Source organism: Morone saxatilis, unplaced genomic scaffold, assembly GCF_004916995.1.
Source record: "Morone saxatilis isolate NCDOM2014 unplaced genomic scaffold, NCSU_SB_2.0 Contig19, whole genome shotgun sequence".
NCBI lineage: Eukaryota > Metazoa > Chordata > Actinopteri > Moronidae > Morone > Morone saxatilis.
This window is the reverse complement of record NW_023339751.1, coordinates 4,125,905-4,150,471: the sequence shown is the minus strand read 5'-3', so window position 1 is coordinate 4,150,471 and position 24,567 is coordinate 4,125,905. Positions and strand designations below refer to the sequence as shown.

At 40.0% G+C, this 24,567-nt stretch overlaps 3 protein-coding genes across 4 annotated transcripts; 2 read left to right on the top strand and 1 right to left on the bottom strand.

The window, feature by feature from the left end:
• The first annotated feature begins 1,865 nt into the window (after nucleotides 1–1,865).
• herc4 (HECT and RLD domain containing E3 ubiquitin protein ligase 4) lies at nucleotides 1,866–15,152 on the top strand. Of its 2 annotated transcripts, none has more exons than XM_035663220.1 (24): nucleotides 1,866–2,086; nucleotides 3,470–3,714; nucleotides 3,812–3,971; nucleotides 5,034–5,110; nucleotides 5,220–5,441; nucleotides 5,520–5,611; nucleotides 7,005–7,135; nucleotides 7,223–7,386; nucleotides 7,640–7,716; nucleotides 8,215–8,339; nucleotides 8,454–8,513; nucleotides 8,788–8,899; nucleotides 10,417–10,606; nucleotides 10,713–10,885; nucleotides 10,997–11,116; nucleotides 11,217–11,315; nucleotides 11,412–11,579; nucleotides 11,992–12,135; nucleotides 12,459–12,625; nucleotides 12,837–12,903; nucleotides 13,003–13,085; nucleotides 13,684–13,867; nucleotides 13,976–14,078; nucleotides 14,169–15,152. In XM_035663220.1, exons 2-24 carry the CDS (start codon nucleotides 3,489–3,491, stop codon nucleotides 14,375–14,377), a joined length of 3,153 nt encoding a protein of 1,050 aa, XP_035519113.1. In that variant the 5' UTR covers nucleotides 1,866–2,086; nucleotides 3,470–3,488; the 3' UTR covers nucleotides 14,378–15,152. The 2 variants fall into 2 exon arrangements, with proteins under 2 accessions (XP_035519113.1, XP_035519114.1); XM_035663221.1 differs by lacking the exon at nucleotides 1,866–2,086 and adding an exon at nucleotides 3,208–3,370.
• Nucleotides 15,153–15,452: 300 nt separating this feature from the next.
• On the bottom strand, nucleotides 15,453–18,454 carry LOC118329206 (cytochrome c oxidase subunit 5B, mitochondrial-like). The gene is made up of 4 exons (XM_035663222.1): nucleotides 18,394–18,454; nucleotides 16,329–16,402; nucleotides 16,157–16,256; nucleotides 15,453–15,664 (listed from the first exon to the last, which is right to left on the bottom strand). The coding sequence occupies exons 1-4, from the start codon at nucleotides 18,404–18,406 to the stop codon at nucleotides 15,552–15,554; spliced, it is 300 nt and encodes a 99-aa protein (XP_035519115.1). The 5' UTR covers nucleotides 18,407–18,454; the 3' UTR covers nucleotides 15,453–15,551.
• Nucleotides 18,455–20,858: 2,404 nt separating this feature from the next.
• LOC118328983 (biotinidase-like) lies at nucleotides 20,859–24,561 on the top strand. The gene is made up of 6 exons (XM_035662911.1): nucleotides 20,859–21,235; nucleotides 21,365–21,514; nucleotides 21,671–21,822; nucleotides 21,933–22,110; nucleotides 22,197–22,766; nucleotides 22,848–24,561. The coding sequence occupies exons 1-6, from the start codon at nucleotides 20,960–20,962 to the stop codon at nucleotides 23,130–23,132; spliced, it is 1,611 nt and encodes a 536-aa protein (XP_035518804.1). The 5' UTR covers nucleotides 20,859–20,959; the 3' UTR covers nucleotides 23,133–24,561.
• The last annotated feature ends 6 nt before the right edge of the window (nucleotides 24,562–24,567 follow it).

Below are 24,567 nucleotides of genomic sequence, written 5' to 3'. Positions count from 1 at the left end.
ACCACTAAAGCCTTTTATAGTGACACACTGAATGAGATGTCTTATGAAGCAACAAGGGTTGAATGTTACATTTACTGACGTACTTGTACTTTCCCTGAATATTTGTCACTTTATACTCCTACTTTACTACATTTTAGAGGGGATTTTGTACTTTTTTTTTGCTTCTCTGCATTTATTTGACAGCTTTCATCTTACACAAGATGAGTCTATAAATACAATGTTATAAACTACCCAAATTAAATGTAGCTCCTTAACCTGCTACAACATTAAAATGCTGATTTCGTGTTAATGCATCGGTATAAACAATCCAATAATCTCCAGGTATTCCAGCAAGTACTTTTACTTTCAGTACTTTAATGACAATAATGTACATTTACTTTAAACCTTTAATTGAACTTCCATAAATTGTTGTATTTATACTTTTACTCAAGGTTGAGAGTACCTCCTTCCCCCATTAGTGATATTGTGGCAGAGGCTACACTACCAGTTAGTTTTGTTTACATGTTTCTATTGCCGCCCTGTGGTATCACCAAAGACAAGACTTCCTTCCATCCTTCCATAAAGTTTGTTTATTTGTGAATAAATTCCACCAGAGGGAGCCAATATGTCACACAGCACATTACCTTATTAAGTAAGTAAGTAATAGGATTTGACAAATGTCCAACAAGTCCAACAGATAAGTTCCAGATTCTTCCAGTTGACACTTGCATAATGTGAACAAAGGTTTAGTAGGATAAAAACAATGATATTTTAAATAATATTAATATTGCAATGGGCTATACAGAGTATTTAAAATAACATTGATGTCATACATTTGAACTATAGTGTTATTAAGTAGATGTTTGAACTTTCCCAACTCTTTGATGCCTGTAAATATATATTGGAATATGTTCCTGAGTGTTTATTTCGTGGGTATTTATATTTTATGTATTTTAATTAAAGATGGTTGATAACAATATGAGCGCTGAGAACATTCCAAGTTTCTGTACATGCACCAATGTAAATCTCTCGCACTTTCACTTTCACTTTCACCTTTAAGTTACATAACTGTATATAACTGTATGTGTAGACTATACATCTACACACACACACACACACACATATATATATATATATATATATGAGTGTTTGTGGGAGGGGTGTCATTGTTTGTTTATTTTTTTTATTTTTTTTATTTTTATTGAACACTTTAAATATACAAACCTACAAGGTATACAATAACAATCAGCACATTGGTGACATAAATAACAAATAAATCAAAGATAGAGTACAAATTAAAAATAAATAAATAAAAAATTAAATTAAAAAAATTTAAAAATGTAAAATAAATAATAATAATTAAAATAAATAAATAAATAATAGATAGTTCAAACAGGGGCTTCAGGGAAAAACTTTTCATAATGACTCAGTAAGGTATTATTTTTTTGGTCATTTAACAAAATCAGAGATTTAAGCAAAGAGCTCAGTTCAGGAGAAAAATGTTTTTTAATCTTAATAATACATCCAGATGTGTACATCTGTGTACATGTACAGCTGCAGAGAAGCGCATGCGCGAGTACGCCCCATCTAGAACATTGTGGATGAGTCGCGACATTTCTTCTCCTTTCATAAAGTTAAGTGTACGCAAGCGCAGCACCACTTCCGGTTAAAAGGTTGCGCCTTCAAATTAAAGGTTTACACTTTTTTTACACGTACACGCAACTGAATTAAAACCACACGTTTTTAATGAGCTGCTGGGAGTATCCTGGTGGTAGCTTTAATAGCTCGCAGCGGGGTGCATTGTTGCGCGGTTATGTACGAGAAACCGGCCGTGCTGCTATAAAATAAAAAATATTTTTAAAAGACAAACCGGATGTTGGGAGTGCAGTAAAGTAGCTTGACGGGGTTCCTCCTCCGGTAGCTCCGTGCAGCCGATGTTGATGTTGACAGAAAACGGAGCAACGTTACCGGAATTGGGCAATTTCTACAACTAGCGGTCCGTTTGGTTGTTGATATTAAATCCTGACAATGTGCCGGTGTGTGGGCTTCTAACAGCGAGCAAACCACCGGGAAAACACGGTAGCGTTGTCAGATCTGGCGGTTTTCGGTAAGATATTTTGTGTTGCTATTTTGGGTTTTTTTTTTTTTAAAACGTTTTTACTGGTTGTAACTTGTTCAAATGAATTATTAACACGTGTTTAAGTTGCTGTGCAGTAGCTGACTGTTGTTATTGTGAACGCACTAACATTATGGCACTGTTTGTATTCATGTAATGTCACCACGTGTCGAGCGTGTTTCTCCTCTTTTTATGGTTAAATGTCTCCTTCAATCGTTTACCGCTTTTGCTGACTGCGGTATTAATACAGTAAATAATAGTAAATGAACTTGATCAAGTTGCGTCAGTCTTGTAATCATCGTGGTAAAGTAACGTTAATGTCAAGAGGATGTTTTTATGCGCGGAACCGGAGGAGTACATCCCGTTTCATTTAGTCATTTAAATCTCAGTTATTGTTTATATGTCAGTGTTTTGAGCCCTTATTTGTTTTATTGTTGTTTTATTTATTCATTACAATGTAATGTAAGATGCATTGATCCCACACAATTCAGAATTCAAACAGAACAGATGAGAAAAATACCAAAAATAGAATATAAAAATACAGAGATATCATTGAAATGGAAAAAAGAGATTAAGAGTTATAAACATGTCCACTATATACAGTTTTAATATACATATGTGATTGATATGGGACATTGCACAGGTCACAGCAGGAGGTTGTGGCATGGTGTGAAAATAAATAATTGCACAGGACAGAAATATTAGATGAAATATCTGCTATAGACAGGGCTATAAACATACAGAGCAGGTCTAATATTAATTATATATGTATGTAACACTGCACATTACAGGGATTAAATAGTCTAAAACGTGACTGTGATAAGTGTTGGCAGATTACAAAATAACATTGTAATAATAACAATAACGATGTAAACCACTCAATAATAACATTTGAAAATAATCCTCAATTATTCATGTATAAGTCTACTTTTCTTTTTTTGTCTCCTACTTATTATATCTGTTCTTACTAGTCTGTATATACAAATATAACCAACAATGTAAACTCGTTATATACAAGCCAATAAAAGCCCCTTTAAAACGACCTGTGCCTTATTTTGAAATCCCAGCCGCTCAAAAACGGAAGTCGTGTCATTTGACGCTCGCCGGTGACGTCCCTCCCGTCGTAGCAACGTTTATTTAACTGTAGCTTACTTCTGCTAATCTGTTTACATGTTAATGTATTTATATCAGCCTGTATACACATTATTAAACCCTAAATACAGCAGTTAGCTCACCACACGCACGACTGTTTTATTCTAAGTAGCGTTACTAATGGTATTTATCCGTTTTGGCACCTTTTAACAGCTCCAAACTGTGAATCTGAATGTGCTCTGTGAGGTTAATATTAGCTGTGTGTGTGTGTGTGTTTCACAGAGACAGGTGAAGAGCTACAATGCTGTGCTGGGGAAATGCCTCCTACGGACAGCTGGGCTTGGGTGGGATTGATGAAGAGATTGTGGTGGAGCCTCGAAAATGTGAATTCTTCCACGGGAAGCAAGTGTGCGATGTGGGGTGTGGCCACAGACACACAGCCTTCCTGCTGGAGGATGGGACTGTGTACACCTGTGGCTGCAATGACCTGGGACAGCTGGGGCACGATAAGTCCCGGAAGAAACCAGGTTGGTGATTTAAAAGAGTAAATAAAGAAAAATGTCTTTTAATGTTTGAGATAACACTTCAGATTGTCACTTAATGTTTCTCTCCGTGTCCTATCAGAGCAGGTTGTGGCTCTGGATGCACAGATCATCGTGGCGATGTCATGCGGAGGATGCCATACACTCGCCCTGAATGACAAAGGGCAGGTTTTCTCATGGGGTCTGGGCTCCGATGGGCAGCTGGGCCTCAATAACTTTGAAGAATGTGTTCGCGTGCCTAGGTAGAGTCAGACAATGCGTTTGTTTGCTCTGTGTAACACGCTGTTTGCTATTAAAAAAAGACATTTGTCACTTTATACTCCTACTTTACTACATTTTAGAGGGGATTTTGTACTTTTTTTTTGCTTCTCTGCATTTATTTGACAGCTTTCATCTTACACAAGATGAGTCTATAAATACAATGTTATAAACTACCCAAATTAAATGTAGCTCCTTAACCTGCTACAACATTAAAATGCTGATTTCGTGTTAATGCATCGGTATAAACAATCCAATAATCTCCAGCAGTACTTTTACTTTCGTAGACAGTCAATGACAAATTAATGAAGCATTTACTTAAACCAATTAATTGCAACTTCTATAAAGTTGTCGCTAAAAATTGTTGTATTTATACTTTTACTCAAGCTTGAGAATACCTCCTTTCCCCATTAGTGATATTGTGGCAGAGGCTACACTACCAGTTAGTTTTGTTTACATGTTTCTATTGCTGGGCCTCAATAACTTTGAAGAATGTGTTTGCGTGCCTAGGTAGATTCAGACAATACGTTTATTTGCTCTGTGTAACACGCTGTTTGCTATAAAAAGACATGTAATTATAACATTTAAATCAGCGTGTAAACTACAGCTTGGCTTCTCTTCTCATGAACTACCCTGAAAACATGATGAAATTTTTAGTATATGCTATTTTTGTCATCTTTCTGTGTCTTTATAATCATGGATAATGTGTACAATTAGGCTATTATTGATGATTCATGCATGAGGGTGATGTATTTCACAAACGATACCAGCTTTCACGGTATTTTTGCATTCACCATTGAAGCGTAGCAGCGCAATATCATAAATGTTCCTCTCTTTAACTCGATGAAAACTTTCCCAGTCGAACTCAGTCTGCATGCTGAATCGCCATCATTCATCACCCCCGAAAGCCATGGTATAGTTCACACAGTGATTTAAATGTATCAACACATCTTTGTTGTCTAAATGCCTGATTAAATTCTGGTGCTTATGATGGGATCTATAAAATAATGATGTCTTTCTTTCTCCCTGGTTAAAAAAAACTCCAGAAACATCAAGAGTTTGTCAGATGTACAAATTGCTCAGGTAGCCTGTGGGTACTGGCACTCTCATGCACTTTCAAGAGGTGAGGATGGATTCTACCCACATAATGCATATTTATACATTCATTCAGCTTATTGTGTTTTTTTCCACGTGTTAAGAAAGTCCGTCTTATGTCTATTTCTTTTCATTAGGGGGCCAGGTCTTCTCCTGGGGCCAGAATCGGTACGGACAACTTGGTCTAGGATTAAACGGACAGAGCATTCCCACACCCCAAATCATTCAGTCTCTTCAGGGCATCCCTTTTGCCCAGATATCAGCAGGTGGTGCTCACAGCTTTGCCCTCACTCTCTCAGGAGCGGTGTTTGGTTGGGGACGCAACAAGTTCGGTCAGCTGGGTCTCAATGACAGCAACGGTGGGTGGTCAAAACGCTCAAGTGCTTGCGAGCCTTTAAACACTAAACTCGGTCTAATTTTCAGAAGGTTTTTTTCAGATCGGTTGTTCCCAACCCTGCTGAAGTCCCTTAGGTCGCAGAGAGTGATTTACGTCTCCTGTGGAGAAGATCACACAGCAGCATTAACCAAGTTAAGTTATACACTTTTTGATTTGTAGACTGATATTAGTGCTGGTGAATTCATTGTTTTTACATCCACTGCCTTATTTTTTTTATCATTTTGGCCACCATTCCTGATTTTTCTATTAGATTTTATTGCTCAGCCTAACTCCTGAGATCTGGGGTCATAAGGATTCCACTTAACATAACCTTACAACGGAGTAAGGCTGAAACCTGATCGCATCGAAGCTTAGTTTGATCCATATGATTATATAGAGCTATATAGCGCACTGTGTTTTACTGCGTTACTACTGTCACACAAAGTCATAAGAAAGAGAAAATAGCGAGGAGAAGAGACCGGCCAGAGAAAACAACAGTGTCCAAAGTTTGGGATCATTTTAAGCTGAAACCAAATGAAAACTCTGTACAGTATTTATAATGTAAACTAACTAGCCTGCCACTGTAGCACGACATCAATCCTTCACTGTGAAAAGCCAGTTAGTTAGCAGCTAAAGGTTGTTTTTCCGCATCAATTATCTGATTGTGTGTGTCTTCCAGCTCCGCAGGGTTGAAAATGTATGCAGGAGACATCTGGTTTAGGCTATTTTAATTGTGTTTATCCATTCTGAGTGTGAATACAGAAATTGAGTTGGTTGAAAAGATACAGATGATGGTGTACTCACTCATCCCTGTTATATAACTTAATGACTATATGACTAAAGTGCCGTAACTACCCCTCACACACCAGGAAACACACAATAAACCTGCTGGACTCCAGCTTCCTTAAAGGGAACGGCCGGTAAATCAGGTGCAGTTAGGCTGTGGGGCTTTGCTCTTTAAGAAAGCAAAGGTATTTCTTTTCCGATAGCTCGATTAATCGATTGAATACTCAATAACTAAAATAACTGATAGCTGCAGCCGTACAATGGAGTCTTCAGTCCAGCCCAGGTCTTTAAATAATTACAGTTTTAGTAAGATATCATTATTGAGATATTACTAAGATACTAACTTGGAAGCAAACATTAAGAGGAACAAATGATTGAAGGTGAATCTGTCATCAGTTGCATTGTTAAACTTTATATGGCATAAATGTGCTAATATGAACCTAATGTTGAAAAGTAAGCTCTTTTACCAACTGAGCCATCCTTTGGATATTGAAGTAGTTATTTATCATTTTCTGTCTAGGTGCCTAAAGTTTAATTAGTAGTAGAGGATCCCTGCTTTAAGACTTGCAGGTTAAACTACACCCTGTGACGAGGCTGGCTGTGTCCTATTAATACATAACCGTAGTGAAATCTCTAACAGGATCCATCATCATATATCATGCCACATGCTTTCCCCCTGTGTGCTGTGGTGTCTGCTAACATGTTGACCCGTCAGTTCTTGGGAAACGTGAGAGAACAACTGGTGTGGCTGATTTTACAGGAAGGAGGTGTGTTTACATTCGGAGCAGGAGGATACGGACAACTTGGACATAACTCTACAAACCACGAAATCAACCCTCGGAAAGTGTTTGAGCTCATGGGAAATGTAGTTACGCAGATTTCATGCGGAAGGTAAAATTTACTGTATATTGTTTACATTTGTTTGCGACATCATTTATTGAAATGTCATAAAACAACAAATGACTGTGCTGTTATAAGGCAGCATACGTTGGCTTTCACACCCTCCTGTGGAAAGATGTACTCATTCGGGCTCGGTGGCAACGGGCAGCTTGGTACTCGCTCCACTTGCAACAGAAAAAGCCCCGCCCCCGTTAAGGGACCCTTCGTAGCTTCCGGTGCTCCAACGGATACAACGGATACAGGTGAGACACAGTAATTAAAGCTGCATCAGGTATTTTCTGAGGACTAAAAGGCAGAAACCACAAAACTCAAAGCAGTAAAGAATTTATATAATAACTAGATTATATATTATACTATATATATATTTACTGATTTACTATTACTATATTAAACTATTACACGAAGAAGCTTTAAGATGACATGTTGTTCTTCTCTTAGGTTATTCCAACGTCTTACTTATCCAAACATTTATTTCTTGCTTTTGTTACATTGCAGACTCAGAGCAGGGCTGTTGTGTCAAGAGGATTTATGCTGGAGGAGACCAGAGCTTTGCTCACTATCTCACTGCCAATGTAAGTTTTCATAAATAAAGGACTTGATGTTTGTTAGAGATGTTACAAAGAAGAATTGATGACAACTTTTTTTAACAACCATGCTAGGATTCTTTTCATATTAACATGACAGAACTGTGTTATACAGGAGAGGGAATGTAATTCCCCATACAAATTAATGGAGACTGCTTCACCTGATGCTGCACGGTTGATACATGTTCTACACTGAAGCAGTATGTTTTTTTGCATGACTGTGTTCTCTCTCTTCTATAACACTGTTCATCTTTGGGTCAAGAGCACCCACTTCCTTTTGATTTATTTTGGTTGCATTCAAGTAGTGCTTCTTCTATTGTGTTTTAAGCCTAAAATGTCTCAACATGCTACATGGTTGACGTAAATAACACATTTAAAAACCACGATTTCTTCGCTTTGCCTTCTCCTTATGTCTCCTTACTTTACACACGTTCATACTTTTTATTAAATCCCTTTTTTTAACTTTAAAATGTTTTGTTGTTGTAGAAGCTCCAGAACGTGGATGATGTGAGGATACAAGATCCCAACAGAAAGATTTGCACCTTAAACGAGGACATCATACAAAAATGGTTGAATCACTCACCAGGAAGACTCCCACTAGAAGTCTCCAAGTAAAGTCCCCTCTTCACATTGGTCTATTGGTCTTATTGCTGGTTGTCACGATGCTATAACTTCTTCATAGAAATTTGCATGCACTAATTATTTGCCCTTTATGATTCTTTTAGTGAGATTGACCTCGTGTTCTCCTCAGCAAGCTGCCTCAATGGATCTTTTCTGTCAACGAGGTAATCACATTTTAGATTAAGTTAATTTTCTTACAGTCTGGCCCTGATGTCTTAATTCTTTATTATCAAAACCAAAGCATTTTCTTCACTGATTCGATTGAACGGATGTAGCTCAGCACTTCTTAGTAACCTAAGTGTTAGATCTACTCCCAGGTTGGGCTCTGCTTATTGATTTCTTCTTTGCCCTCTTTGTAATTGGTTGTTTGACTTTGTAGCTTGGCTTTTTGTAATGCTACTTTAACAGTCTCATATACTGTCTGTTTCTTTTACACAGTCATCCAGACCACTACAGTACCAGCAGCAAATGTTCAGGGGTGGATATGAACATGGCTCGTCTCCTGTATCACAGAGTGGTTCAACAAGATCACCCTGAGGTCACTCAGCAGGTCAGTGCTCACAAATAAATCCTGTTATTATTTGCTGTTTTCCTGCTAGTTTATTGCAACAATTACAGAGAATTGTACCAGTGTTGTTCTGCATGGTTTATATTTGCTTTAAGTGTACATAACAGCAGTTCATCTGCACACATTACTCACACAGTGTCTACTGTAGGTGTAGACTCATTGATTTTATGGCTCTATGACTTATCGGCTTTCATATATATTAGTTTGGGTTTCAGTTTCTTTTTAACAGTCTGGTTGTACTGGACTTGCCAGATCTGGTCACTGTTTGCCTTTTGTAAGATGCTCATATCATTTTGATGTAGTGCCTGGAAACAGTAGGATTTTCTTTATTTATCATTTATTTTTGGAAACATGACAGCATTGACAAACAATCATAAACTGAATTATTACAAAATTACAAAAACAAACGATACATGTAGAAATAATATATATATATATATCATGTATAATTTATACAAAAAGGGAGAAAAAGAAACCAGAGGAAAGTTAGTAGTTCGATCAGTTCATCATGCCATCCATTATTTTATATGTCATTGTCATTATGCTCCAGCAAATCGGAGAAAACATTCAAAAATTCCAAAACTTATCAAGTTTGTTTTTTGTGAAATAGCTAATCTTCCTTAAGAGCAAAGTGAGAAGTCATTCCTTTCAGCCACTTGGACAGAGTATCATATGAGATACTCTGTTTATAGTGTATAACTGTTCTAACACACCCATTTTCACACCTGTGCATATAATAAAGTAACAAGTAAACACATGCATCTGTACTGGTTATTAGAATTTATAACACATTAAAGAAAGTCTGCACAATCTGAAATCCCATATTTCAGCCCTGTTTACTCAGCACACTGTCCTGGCATAACGCTTTCACCATGAGGATTTACAGCATTATATATCCTTATTCCCACCATAATGTTTACGGTCTTCTTTATACCCTGAGCTCAAGACGAAGGTGAAAAGAATTTCAGTTCAAAGGCAAACGTGCAGGAAGGGATGGTAAATAATAACTTAGTCTGCTGAAGGTTTATTTGTAAACACAATAATAAAACTGATCAAAACACGATAGTAAACTGTAAAGGTTATTACTTTATGAACACCATACAAGCATCTTAAGCATTATAGGATATTGTGTGATACTATTACTACTACTACTAAAACATGGTCACCTGATTTAACAGTAATTTCAAATCCTCCTGGAATCACATATCTACTTGCTTTCACACCACATATGAATCAGTCCAGTGATTTGTTCTGCACCAGGGTTAAATAGACAGCTTTCAGATCAGCCCAAATAAACCGCACTAAACTGGACAAACACAGCAGGGGCAGTTTGTTTTCTCCAGTCCAGATCCAGCCTGTCTCAGCATTAGCACCCTGCCCCACCTGAATGTGTCATTGTCGCAGTATACTCCAGCATCGTCATATCACACTGCATCAATCAGGGATTTTTACATGATCGTAACAAACCTGTTGTACATACTTTCTCCTGTCACCCTCAGATTGCTGCCAGTCTGGAGAAGAACCTAATACCCAGACTAAGCAACTCTCCTCCAGACATTGAAGCCTTGAGACTCTACCTCACTCTTCCAGAATGTCCTCTCTTCAGTGACCGAAATAATTACGTGACCATCGCCATCCCGTTTGCCAAATCACTCATCAGCTTGAAAGAGGCTCCACTGAAGGTGCTAGGTAAGAAGATCATTTATCTTTTATGGCACACGTGATGCGACAGTTTCTCTGACTTTCTTTTTTTTCTTTTTTTTCTGTTCTCCACAAAATATTTGATTTGGGTCAGGAAACTGGTGGTCTACGTTTGAGCCCAGAGTCTTCCAGCGGCTGGTCGAGTTGTACAAAGAAGTGGTGGTGTATCTGCTTCAGATGCACAAGGTGGGCATTCCCTCAGCTGAGCAAAGAATTTTCACCTGCTTCCTGGACACGTCCCTCCGACTCCTGGAGATCCTGCACACGGTGAGAAATCCATGGCTTTGTGTTAGACCACCTGTCGCTGTTAAATTCATACAGCACACAATACAGCGCCTTGAAGAACTGTTGATAACATCATTTTTCCTTTTGCTTTAGGTTAGTGAGAGAGCAGGACACATCATTCAGTACGATAAATTCTACATCCATGAGTTGGATCACCTGATAGACATCAGAAATGATTACGTCACATGGATTCAGAGGCAGATGTACCCGATGGTGAGTCTGCTGTTGATGTCAGTTCTACATTCACTTCCATTACATTTGTCTGTGATTAGGTGTCTGTATGAACCATTTATGTATGCCTCTGTATCCTCAGGGTCATGATGGTGTGGTGACTCTATGCAGGTATCCCTTTGTATTTGATGCCCAAGCGAAGACCACACTGCTTCAGACTGATGCTGTCATACAGATGCAGGTAAATCACTTAATGAAGGTTTCTTTCTCCGTTTGTTGATATATCCTCCATTCGATTAGTTTCACTTGCCATCATTCATCATTTTTATATTTACAGATGGCAGTGGACCAGGCACAGATGCAAAACTTCAGCTCCATGTTCATGCCAGCAGTGGAATCTGTCAACCCGTGCCTCATCCTCATTGTTCGGAGGGAAAATATCGTAGGAGACACCATGGAAGTCCTCAGGAAGTCCAAGAATGTTGACTATAAGAAACCACTCAAGGTAAAAGCTGCCATAATGGTTCCCAGCACCATGTAGTACACAGAGGAAGTTAGCAACTAGCTGGTGAACATTAGTGGAGCATGTAGCTGCTAAAGACACAGATATTGCCCTCGGGAGCTGGTGGAAACCACAACGGAGCTAAAAAGAGAGTTGTTATCGGACTTAGTTATGGATATTTGCTATGTCAACTTCATATGGGGGTTAATATGTTTACTTATTATGTGGATGTCCAATCAGGGTTGATGGCAAATATAGTCAGAAGAAATAAATTACTCAGTGTGTGCTATATTGACCAAGAAAGCTGAGTTCTCCTGCTTGCTGACATGTACCAGGATGCATTGCATGTGAGCTTCTGACGCCCACTGATAAGACATAAAAGCCATTGTTCTAATGTTTGTGACATTCATGGCAGGTGATCTTCGTGGGAGAGGAGGCGGTCGATGCAGGAGGCGTGAGAAAGGAGTTCTTCCTGCTCATCATGAAAGAGCTGCTGGATCCCAAATACGGGATGTTTCGTTACTACGAGGAGTCCAGGCTCATCTGGTTTTCAAACAAGGTACTTGTGATGTAATTAACCTCGGTTTGATGCTGACATTTCACCGGCTATATTTAACTGCAGTCTAAAATGTACAAAAAGGTACATCTTAATGCCATATCGTTAGTATGAGAAACATTAATGAGGTATTTTCTTATTCTATGTAGATTATTTATGGGTAAACATCCATATCTTGTTTTTATTAGTCCCTTATAAGACCTGTGTTTGTAACTACACTGGAATATACGTGCCTATCTTGTCTGCTTCTAGATAAAAATGCATGAGACACATTCAGTCTGCCTTGTATGAAATGTTTGATGACAATCAGTGACTGTCCCTTGCAGACATTTGAGGACATTGACTTGTTCAACCTCATCGGGGTCATCTGTGGTCTGGCCATCTACAATCTCACTATTGTGGAGCTGCACTTCCCTGTGGCCCTTTACAAGAAGCTACTGAAGAGGACGCCAACGCTAGATGACCTGAAAGAGCTCATGCCAGATGTAGGAAGGTCAGATCAAGGAACAGTCATCTGAGGTTCCCATTTACCATGTTTATGATTGTCAGTTTGCCTTGGTATTTAACTACATCTAAAACTGAATCTTTTAATGTTGCAGGTATATTACCAAAAAGGAGTGCTGAGTTAACGACGTCACAAGTGCTCAATAAATGTCTGATTAAATAAATCATTGTTAAATATGTCTATTTCTGTGGTAAACCAGGAGTCTGCAGCTGTTACTGGACTACGCAGAGGATGACCTTGAGGAAACCTTCTGCTTGAACTTCACAGTAAGATCATTGTCAAACAACAGTGTCTCCAGTGTGGTTTATACACTGTAAAATAAATAGTTGTGATATATGTATGTGTTTTTATTTGTTTTTTTTCAGATCACAGAGGAAAACTATGGTGCCACAGAGGTCTTGGAGCTAGTACCTAATGGCGAAGACATCAATGTCAATAAATCAAACAGGTACAAATTTCTTTCTTCCTCTCATGTCTGTACAGTAAATATGTTGCGGGGGCCAGCAGTCAGTTAGTTTAGCTTAGCAGAAAGACTGGAAACGAGGGGAAACAGACCTATCCAAAAGTAAACACCTCTAAAGCTCACCAGTTAAAACCAGCTGTGGGTGGGTATAAGTGGACATCAGAAATCAAGGCTTCCCTTTTGTGCTGGGTCATCCAGTGAATAGCAGTCAATGAATACTGTTTCAGTTATCTGACTCTGTGACCAATAAAACATTAATTAAAACACAATTCCACATTTTATGAGTCGCAATGCATTTCACAAATGCCAGATCAGCGAGCAGCCCCTCCTCTTTCACTCAATGTACAGTCCGCCCAGAGGAACAGAGGCCTGCACTCATTAAGACAGACACGAACCTGGACATTTCCCAGAATGTCAAACGTTCCTTAAGAATCAGTGTTAAAGTTTCTCTGCTCAAGTGTTCCTTTAACCAGTAAATAGTTGTAACTCAGCTCCTTTATTGTTTGCTTAACTCTTTCAGTTTTAGAAGTGTGTTTTACATTTAACATGTCTTCACTTTTATAATTCCTTTTTCCTTCCCTAGGCAGGACTTTGTCAGTGCATACGTAGACTACGTTTTCAACACATCGGTGGCTCCGCTGTTTGAGTGCTTTTATGCAGGCTTCCACAAAGTGTGCGGTGGAAAAGTCCTCGAGCTGTTCCAGCCAAACGAACTGCAAGCCATGGTCATTGGCAACACTAACTATGACTGGACGGAGCTCCAAAAGGTCTTGTATCAAATAACGGTTGATGGAAATATGTTATATTTATACACATCATTTGTTAAAAGTCTGCTGAGTAATTCTGTACTAATAACTTCTGTCTCCACCCTGCAGAGTACTGAATACAAAGGGGAGTACTGGACAGACCATCCCACCATCAGGCTCTTCTGGGAGGTGTTCCACGATCTTCCTTTAGAGAAGAAAAAACAGTTTTTGTGTAAATGCTGCCCACCATGCATGAATTATTTAAAAAAATTTGGTTTTGGAAAGGTGAATTGAAGAGTAAAACGACATCTCTTGTCTCTAGTGTTCCTCACAGGAAGTGACCGCATACCAATCTTGGGCATGAAAAGCCTGAAGCTGGTGATCCAGCCCACCAGTGGAGGGGAGCATTACTTACCTGTGGCCCACACCTGCTTCAACCTGCTGGATCTGCCCAAGTACACGACTCTAGAAACACTGCGCGAGAAGCTTCTTCAGGCTATAGATCACAATCAAGGCTTTAATCTTGCCTGATAGTACACAGAAATGCCTCGAACTCCATGTGCGAACTGTTGGTGGCAACCACATTCCCAAACGTTTAGAAGCCTGCTGTAGGAATTGAATGCTGGGTGAGAAAAGACTGCGAGTTGGACGTCTAGACTTTCACATTGATCTTGACTTTGATTTCTCCGCTTTTTTTCATGCCATCATAGCATTTAACGCCCTATTACAAGTCCATTCACATTTGATATTGCTCTTGTAGATATGCTTTTATTCATGTTTGGATATGACAAGTATGATGAAGCAAACTACTGGTAACACAGGGCAGGCATACAGCAACATAAACACCTGTAAAATGCAATAAAACGCAGTAGCGCCACTTATCTGAAGCTTAAAATGTGGTAGATGTTTCTGTTCAGTCTATACTGGTGGAAATTCTTATCACCAGATATAATCCAAACACTGTGGCCCTTAAAACGACCAGATTTAAACCGACACCTCTGACAGGGTTAAGCTTCACTGTGGTAGTAGTTGCTGCATGGCTGATGCAATTAATCGTACTGTATTTTACAGGAGTTAATGATGATGTATCCAACCTCCGTGTGTTAAATGTTTGAACCCAGACAATGTAAACTAACTCTCTTTATGTTTGACATTGGTTCTGTTGTAACATTTGATTGAGAGCAGTGTGAATCATTTACTTTAGATCCTGAGTGGATTTTTTCTTGGCTGTAAGCCTTAAACAATCCACAAATAAAAACAAAGTACAGCCACTGAAATAAATGCGAGTTATTTTGGGGATAAAATACTCTCCTGTTGTCTGATGTTGTTAATTCTCAATTATTGGATGTTTGGTGCTTTTACGTGATCATTTTTTAGATGCAGTATAGTACCATGTTGAATTGTGTTAAGATGGCCCTCTTCAAGTGATCCAGCTTATAGGTCAGGTCACAATTTTACTATGGCATCGAAACATAATCACTGAAACTGTGACTGTGTTTCATTTTATGACATATCAATGAGTATAGCGCCACTAAAAGTTTAGCTTTAATAATTTAACTCACCCTTTGTCACAGTACAAGTACATTTCAGACAACAGATTTCAGAAGACAGTTCAGGTTTATATTTTAATGATAAACTGTACATGTTAAATGATAATGTACACATTGGAGTTTATGGATGTCCGGAGCTTGTGTTAAGTTTTGTTTCAGTGGGGCAGCTCATGGTGGACCAGCTTATAGTGGGAACCACAGGAAGGACAGCGCTGGGCATCTCCCTCATGGAGCCAGAACCACACAATAGCAGTGTTGTCTTCCTCACCTGCACAGAATTGTAATATAATTCACCTGGTTTGTAATGTACACAGCCATACACAGCAAGGTTATCGTAGTTAACTAAAACTAAGTGGGAAAAATCATTTTAGATAACTGAAAAACAAGTTTTGTACTAACAAAAACTAAAATAAAATAGAAATACACCGGAAATGTCTTTAGTTTTAGTCAATTTGGTCAAATTTGTCAATCATGAGGAGGCATTGGTGCATGTGTTAACTGAGACTGGGTTGTCTAAATGACTGTGAGTCATTGTTTTGTACTGTATTAACTATTCTGAACTTCAAATCCTGCCCCTCAAATTATAATTTAAAACAACAACCTAAAATAACCCTGAAAATAATAAAAACTAAAGTAAAACTAATCATTTTTAAACAAAAAACAAACTAACAAACCCACTCTGAAACTGAAACTAAACTAAACTGCGAACCAAAATGAAAAATACTGAACGATATTAACTCTTTAATAGTACACCACTTACAAAGACAGCCCACCAGCCTCTTGGTTCCAATGCACGGCACAATGTGAGGCTCCTCCTTGGTGCCGGCATACTCTTTGGGCTTCAGCATACTGTAAGGATCCTGAAATGTCAATGGCAAGAAAATTAGCACATGTAGGGTTTAGGCACTGTATGCGTGTGTGTAATAGCCGACCTTTCCGCGTTTCAGGGCCTGCAGGGCGCGCCGCTCCAGTCCAGTGGCCTGTTCTTCATCTGTTGGTATTCCTGAAAAATATGGTAGAAAGGCAAAATGATGATTAAATGTAAACTTTTTAAAGTGGTAACAGGACTCAAAGTCAGAGTTTTTAGCATCAAATATGTTAAATGTGGCCACAGAGACACTTCTCGTCATATTTAAAATCAAAAATGCAGTCAATATAGTGAGAGAAGTTACTGAGCACACGACTAACGTGTGTTTTAACTAACATATTATGAGTTTCTGGATGTTTTATGTGTAAATTGGAAATAAAAGTCACACAATAATACAAAAAAATAACATTTGTGAAGGATTTTAATCATTATATTTAATGGTGAAGTGAGTAGTTAGAGAGGAGAGGCTAAAATCTAATTTGTTCAGTGTTCATTAGGGGTCGCTAAAGCTTCATGGGGGGGTTGCGAGGCCTTCTTGATTTTAATTACAAATGATAAAATATACACAGTAGACCAATATCTCAGCATTTAGTTCACTTCTGTAAGAAGGGAGGCCACAAAAAAAACGGGCTGAATTTGTCCAAAAAAAAAAAGAACCAATAAATCTGTATGATTGTTAAAAAATTAAAAGTAAAAAAAAATACCATAAAACAGACCAGAGAAATTGTATAAAAAGTTTTGCCTAAACAGGAAATAATCTGCTCAAAAATCATCCAAAATCAGCTCCCATTTTTAACTGAGTTCACCTGTTTGGGTTAATTAACCAGTTTTGAATTATAATATAGAAATATGCATTAAAGCATGTCACTTAAGCAGGAGAAGAACGGTTGTGGAGCAACTGTTCTACGGTTTATTATGCCAAGGCTTTGTACACCGATGCAACCTTGCCAAAGTGCAGTCCGAATGCAAAGTGCGGCAGGAGCCACGTTTCTTTCTTTTCGTTTTTTTCGTTTTTTTTTTTTTTTTTTTTTTTTTTTTTTGTCTTCTCTTGGATGGTGTTGTTTTTTTTTTTTTTTTTTTTTTTCGTTTTTTTTTTTTGGTGTTTTTTTTTTCTTTGCGTTGTCTTTTTTACCGTTTTTTTTCGTTTGGCTTTTGTTGTTTTTTTTTTGTTGTCTTTTTTGTTTTTGTTTGCTTTGTTCTTTCGTTTTTCCTTTTTTTTTGTTTTTTGTTTTTTTTCTTTCGGTTTGGTTTTTTTTTTGTGCTCTGCTTTTTGGCGGTTTTTTTTTTTTTTTGTTGTTGTTTTCTTTCTTGTTTTGGGTTCCGTTGTTTCGGTGATTTGTGTTGTTTTTTTTTTTTTTTGTCTTTTTTTTTTTTTGTTTTGTTTTTTTTTTTTTGGAGTTTTTTTTTTTTTGTTTTTTTTTTTTTTGTTTTTTTTAGTTGTTCTGGTTGTTTTTCGTGTTTGGTTGTTTTTTCTTTTGTTTTTTCTTTTCTTGTTGGTTGTGTGTGTTTTTGTGTTGTTTTTTTTTTTTGATGTTTTTGGTCGTTGCGCTGATAAACCATAACGAAATATACAGGTAGTTTTAATGTTTAATTTATGGCATGTAAGTCTAAGAGAAAGAGGAGGAAGGGTAAAACACTGCCAACCGTCGACACTGGAACACCCCCCTGCCGGCACCGGTATCAGAAATCCTGGCCACCACACAAAACCAGCGCAGGAGGTGGGTGCTATCAAAGGCCTTTCCACCAGTTAAGTCAAATGACCTTCATTATTTTGATCCAGGCCGTTTTGCAGTTCACAGTTGAGGAGAACACAGTACCATAAAAATAAAAAATAAAAACTCCCTATGTACACAAAACAAATCACTGGCGAGTAAAATATATTACAACTATCCTAATTTTTTTATTTTTATCGTGCTCTGTAATGGTGAAACATTAAGTGGTGTCCAATACGAGTTTGATAAAACCGAGACAAACTGCGCAATAAACTTAAAATAAATGATCGCCTTTAAGTATGGAGGTCCTTTCCAACCTTAACGTCCCATATTTAGGGAGCCGTCCGGCGGGGCCCTAAAAATTTTACGGACTCCCAACGGTCTGCCTCCTCGTCCCGGTTGTAAACTCTACCGTTCTGGCCGTTGCCATGGCTCGGACTCAACGTCGGAGCCACCGCCATTGGTCCTCCAGCCGCAGTGTTGTTGTTGTTGTTGTTGTTGTTGTTGTTTGTTGTCTGTGAAGGCCTCCGGAGGGAGACACAAGACAGTCGTCCCGCCATTGTGCCACCCTCGGGCTCCGGAGAATCGACCTGACACTCACTGTCAGTTACTGAGACCGACCCCGGCAAACACATTAATATCGAGTGGACGAGCTGGCTCGGGACACTAGAGGGGGGAAGGGGGGAGGGGGGGAGGGGGGGCATATCGAGGATCGTATTGACCAGATCACATATGAGTTGTGGGGGCCCGGGACGAGGCAACACGGTTGGTAAAAAATAAGAAGCTATAAATATATAAGCATAAATAAACATATATACAGTAGTACATTCACAGGCCGTGATTTTTTTTTAAATAAATTATACTTTAATATGTTTAAAAAATAATTATAAAAAAAAAATATGTCAAAAGATACCACTGCAGAATTATTTCCTGGGGTGTGTCTCCCTGTAAATGTTTTTATGATATAATTTTATACTATGCATAATAAAGACATAATAATGGTATACTAGTACATATAAACCTGCTTTATTATTCATTATTCGTTCTTTTCTTTTTTTAATGTTATCCTATGAATTTGAGTTGTGTAGACAAAAGATTTACAAACTTTAATAAAAGGCCTATAAGTGTGGTAGGCATTGTTAAAAAAAGTCTTTTATTTAAAGGATTTTTTTAAGTCTGAGATTATTCATTTACCCGATTAAAACTTTCGAACCACAAGCTTTATTCTCAGAGCTTCACTCTCGGGATAAACCAAACGCGTCCAATCATCCCTGCTTAGACAACATTAAAGAAAGAGCTAATAGGATCAATGACGCAAAGCGGGCCATGAGAGAATAAACACTGAATTTGTCCCCCAAAAAAGAAGCGATAATATGATGTATGTAGGGTTGTAAGAAGTGTTAAAAACATAGCATAAAATAAGCGAAGAGAATTGTATAAAAAGTCCACTAAAAACTCATGTCTGATGCAATTTCAACCAAAGAAATAAGATGCTGTTTAAATGAATCTAAATCGTCCTCCTTCTTACACAAACTTCCTCCGCAGTTAATTGTGTTTATTTGGGTTGTCAGCTGTTCTCCCAATATCGCATAACATAAAGGCACAAGTGAGGAAGGAGTCAGTTCGCCACAAACTGCTGCTTAAGTGGTCCTAATATTCAAACTGCGTTTCAATGGACCCCAAAATGAATGACCAGTGAGCTGAGAGAAGTTTGTGTAAAACGAGGTGATTTGGATTCTTGTGAGCAGATTATTTACCGTTTCCAGAGCTTTGTTATTCAGCTCTCTGTCTGTACTTGTGTATTTGAAACAATCATAGAAGCTTTGGCGGCCCCCCCTACATGTGGTCCACTGTCTCCGTTGTTGGTCCTTGCTCCCTCTCCCTCCAGGTGGAGTCGCTGTAGCACCCGACAGACAGAACCGGTTTGTGGGGTTCTGAATGGGAACCCAGAAGCCCAGAAGCAGCGGTGACCGATATAAGAGGTCGTTGTGGAGGCAGCGTGTGGTGTTCGTGCAGCAGTTTTGTTGAACAGTAGAAAGAGTGGTAGAAAAGAGACTTGGGTCCCGCGTGTATTACTCCAGGCTTGACTACAGCGGTCCTTATTCACAGGGGCGCGATCCCCACTACTGAGCCGCCACGGGGGCCTTTGCCTGCTCCGTTTCCGACCTGGGCCGGGTGCACCCCCTCTAGACGACTGGGTGGTCCGGGCTCCCCCAGGAGCACAATACTCGATCCCGAACTTAAGTGCGGACACCCCGATCGGCACAGTCCGCTGCAGCTCAGAGCTCCTTTGATCTCAACGCAGTCCGCGCAAACCTCAGCCTCCGGTAGCTTGGATTACAGGCGCGCGCCACCCGCACCGCGAGGAGCGTCCGAGCTCATCCGGGGTTTTGCATATTTTTTTAGGCAGCGTGACGTCACTCGTGACGAAAGACGTAAACAAAGCACACAGACAATCCGTGTGGAAGACTTTAGGTTTAAAGTGGTGTGTCTCGCGTGTGTTTTGAATTTTAATGGTGGACGGTACGTGAGAGACCCTGTTGCCGTCCTCAGACTAGTTGATGTGAGTCTTGCGAGGGCCCTTCTATCTGATTGGTAATGTGTCCACATGTTGTTATAATAGTTTGTTTGGCGGTCAACATCTGGTTTATGTTTGTAGCCCTGGTTATCTAGAGTGAAGGAGAGATTATTCTATAATGGAATTTCACAATTGAGAGAGAAAGAAGGGGGCCATTAATGTAACTTTGGACGGTGATCCTGCCAGTGGATGTATGTGAAAAAGTGTAAAACATTGACCTGACTCACCAAACCAACTCTCTTGTTTAACGCCTCTGGAACACACTGAAAACTGGCTGAATCGCTCTGTAATCCACCCAAATTTGAGACAGGAGGTACACCAGAGTGGATTCAGTTTGAGTTTTCTGTTTATTTAGAGGTGATAAGAAGTTGCCAAATAGTGTTGTGTGGTAATGTATAAATAGGGATGAACATGGTCCTAGTCTCTGTCTCAAGTTGGACTGGGTTTGCACCAGTCATGTCTCTCACTAAAGAAACAGTGTTTCTTCTGGTTGCCGTTTGTTCTTTAATGTCAGCCCCTGTACTAACAGGGCCCATCGCGGACTCCTCGTATGTTGCTGCTGTGTACGAGCACAAGGTAATCGTCCCTCCTGTCTCTAATGTGTCCCGGTCCGAAGCCTTGCAGCACATTCAGAAGAACCTGGATATCTACGAGCAGCAGGCTGCAGAGGCTGCAAAGCAGGTATGTCAGAACAGGAGAGAGTTATAAATGTTTTGTTTTTCAGTCAAAAAGAAGTCAAAGAAAGTCACAGAGTTCATGAGTTTAGTAGAGTAATAAAGCTTGTGTCCTGTCTCATCTTTCCTCGGTCAGGGTGTCCAGATCCTGGTGTTTCCAGAATATGGTCTGAGTGGTTTCTACTTCGACCGTTCGTCCGTCTCTAGCTACCTAGAAACCATTCCTGACCCCCAGCAGGAGAGCTGGAACCCCTGCTTGGAGCCGGGCAAATACAGCAACACAGAGGTGCACACTCGTACTTTTAGAGTAGATGTTGTTATTGAGCAGGCATTCTGACATTATACACTGACCTGGAGACACCACCAGGGTGCCAAGAGCCTTCAATAATGCAACATTAGTCTGTGACTATAAATCACATTTGAATGTGGTTGTGTTTCACAGGTTCTCCAGAGGTTGAGCTGTATGGCCCGCAGCAACAACCTCTACCTGGTGGCCAACATGGGTGACATGCAGCCCTGCCCCCTGAAGACCGACCCCACCTCCTCCTGTCCTGCTGATGGACGCTGGAAGTTCAACACCAACGTGGTTTTCAAGTGAAGTGTAGACTTTAAAATAGAAGTAGTTTAGCTCAAGTCAAGCAAAATGCATCAATACATCATTTCCTAGTCTATGTGAACTGATCGCAGCATCTTCTTTCATACAGGTCAGACGGCCAGCTGTTGGTGCGCTACCACAAATACAACCTCTACATGGAGCCGTACTTTGACGTTCCACCTCAACCTGAGATCATAACGTTTGATACACCTTTTGCTGGAAAGTTTGGCATCATGATCTGCTTTGACATGATGTTCCACAAGCCCACAGGCGTCCTGCTGGACAAGGTAGGAAAGCCTCTGTACCCAACTCTACATTTCTGTGTTTGTTCTTCTCTTATCCTAACACCCGCCTCTCTTTGGACCCCGATCAGGGTGTGCGTCAGCTGGTCTACCCCACAGCCTGGGTAAATTTCCCCCCCGTACTGGACTCAGTCCAGTTCCACCGAGGATTCAGCTTGGGTGCCAATGTCACCGTCCTTTCGGCCAACCTTCGTTTCGACAAAGAACACATAGGAGGAAGTGGTATCTACACCCCTTTTTCTTCCACCTACCACCACGCCACGGAAGGAGACCCAGAGGAGGGCAAGCTCCTGGTGGCCAGGGTGCCAGTCTTAGACCCAATGTGGAGGGGGGAGAGCACGGCCACAGAGGAGTCCACATCACCTACAGCTGCAACTTCTGCCTGTCAGCATACTCCCGACCCTAATCCTGAAATTGCTTCTTCAGTCCCTCCCTCCTCCGACACCTTTGTCGTATCCATGATTGATGACCCATATACATTTGTCCTCTTGAACAAGACAGAGGACGACTTGAAGGTCTGCAATGGCACCTTTTGCTGTCACCTGCAGTACAAGAGGTCACCACAAGCAGGCAGCGAAGAGCTCTATGCATTGGCAGCATTTTCTGGAACACATACTATTGTCAGATCCTTAAACCTACAGGTGTGAATGAGAGGAAGTGTGGATTGTTTAAAATAGCTTTTTAAATTGTTCTTGCTCACATTTATCACATCTCTGTTGCAGGTGTGCGCTCTGGTCCGCTGTGCAGGGTCTGACTTCACTTCCTGTGGACAGCCAGTGGTAAAGGCCGAGTCTAAGATCGACTTCACATTGGAGGGGAAGTTTGCAACCAAACGTGTGTACCCGTCAGTTGTGGCCAGCAAGAACGTCGTGGAGGAGCCACAGCATCTGGAAATGGCTGCAGATGGCAGAGTGACCATGAAACACTCAAACATGAGCGGTGGGCTGATCAGTGCCTGCCTGTTCGGACGACCCTATCAGATGGACGAGGAATGCGCTGAGGAATAGTTGTGTGTGTGTCTGTGTGTGTGTGTGTTAGATTCAGCTGTTACACATTTGTATGCTTTCACACAAAACTGCAGTAAATCAAAAAAGCTAAATGTCTCTGTTCATTCATTATTTAATCTGTATAAACATTGGCAGCGTTCATCCTCTGGCCCGAAAGCCTCACCGTCCTGAAAGATAAATTACAGATGTGCAAGACAACATATAAATGCACATCTGTAATTTACCCACACTTGGGTTCGTGAGGCTTTCTTGATTTTAAGGGGGTGTAAGAAAACTGTATAAATATACACACACTAGGCCTTTATCTCAGGATTTTCTTCATTTCTGTGAAGAAAACTTATTTTTTTAAATCTAGATTATTATTTACGATTAAACTTTGAACACAAGCTTTATTCTCAGAGCCTTCACTCTCGGATAAACAACCTCCTCATCCTGCATTAGAAACATTAAAGAAAAGAGCTAATAGATCAATGACCAAGCGCCAGAGAGAATAAAACACTGAATTTGTCCCAAAAAAGAAGCATATAATTATGTAGGGTTGGTAAAAAGTGTTAAAAAATACATAATACAGACAGAGAATTGTATAAAAAGTCACTAAAACTCATGTCTGATGCAATATTCACAAGAAATAATCTGTTTAAAATGAATCTAAATCTCTCTTCTTACACAAACTTCCTCCAGTTATTGTGTTTATTTGGGTTGTCAGCTGTTCTCCAATATCCATAACATAAAGCACAGTGAGGAGGAGTCAGTTCGCACAACTGCTGCTTAAGTGTCATATATTCAAACTGTTCAATGGACCCAAATAATGAACTCAGTGACTGAGAGAAGTTTGTGTAAAACGAGTGATTTGGATTCATTGTGAGCAGATTATTTACCGTTTCCAGAGCTTTTTATTCAGCTCTCTGTCTGTATTGTGTATTTGAAACAATCATGAAGCTTTGGCGGCCCCCTAATGTGGCTCCACTGTCTCCGTGTTGGTCCTTGCTCCTCTCCTCCAGGTGGAGTCGCTGTAGCACCGACAGACAGAACCGGTTTGTGGAGGTTCTGAATGGGACCCAGAAGCTCCAGAAGCAGCGGTACCATATAAAGAGGTCGTTGTGGAGGCAGCGTGTGTGTTGTGCAGCAGTTTGTTGAACAGTAGAAAGAGTGTAAAAAGACTGGGTCCCGCTGTATTACTCAGGCTGCACTACAGCGTCTATTCACAGGCGCGATCCCAACTACTGAGCGGCACGGGGGCTTTGACCTGCTCCGTTTCCGACCTGGGCCGGTGCACCCCTCCTTAGACGACCTGGTGGTCCCGGCTCCCCCCAGGAGCACCATATCGATACCGACCTTAGTGCGGACACCCGATCGGCACAGTCCGCTGGCAGCTCAGAGCTCCTGAGCTCAAACGATCCGCCAGCCTCAGCCTCCCGGTAGCTTGGATTAGCAG

Excerpts from the sequence above, each read along its gene's own strand:
- herc4 (XM_035663220.1), top strand. The coding sequence starts at position 3,489 with ATGCTGTGCTGGGGAAATGCCTCCTACGGACAGCTGGGCTTGGGTGGG. Across the intron at positions 7,136-7,222 it reads ACGCAGATTTCATGCGGAAG|GCAGCATACGTTGGCTTTCA; the intron begins GTAAAATTTACT and ends TGCTGTTATAAG. Across the intron at positions 10,607-10,712 it reads GGCTCCACTGAAGGTGCTAG|GAAACTGGTGGTCTACGTTT; the intron begins GTAAGAAGATCA and ends GATTTGGGTCAG.
- LOC118329206 (XM_035663222.1), bottom strand. Across the intron at positions 16,257-16,328 it reads AGGCCCTGAAACGCGGAAAG|GATCCTTACAGTATGCTGAA; the intron begins GTCGGCTATTAC and ends TTGACATTTCAG. Across the intron at positions 15,665-16,156 it reads GAGGCTGGTGGGCTGTCTTT|GTGAGGAAGACAACACTGCT; the intron begins GTAAGTGGTGTA and ends AATTCTGTGCAG.
- LOC118328983 (XM_035662911.1), top strand. The coding sequence starts at position 20,960 with ATGAACATGGTCCTAGTCTCTGTCTCAAGTTGGACTGGGTTTGCACCA. Across the intron at positions 21,236-21,364 it reads CTGCAGAGGCTGCAAAGCAG|GGTGTCCAGATCCTGGTGTT; the intron begins GTATGTCAGAAC and ends TTCCTCGGTCAG. Across the intron at positions 21,823-21,932 it reads AACACCAACGTGGTTTTCAA|GTCAGACGGCCAGCTGTTGG; the intron begins GTGAAGTGTAGA and ends TCTTTCATACAG.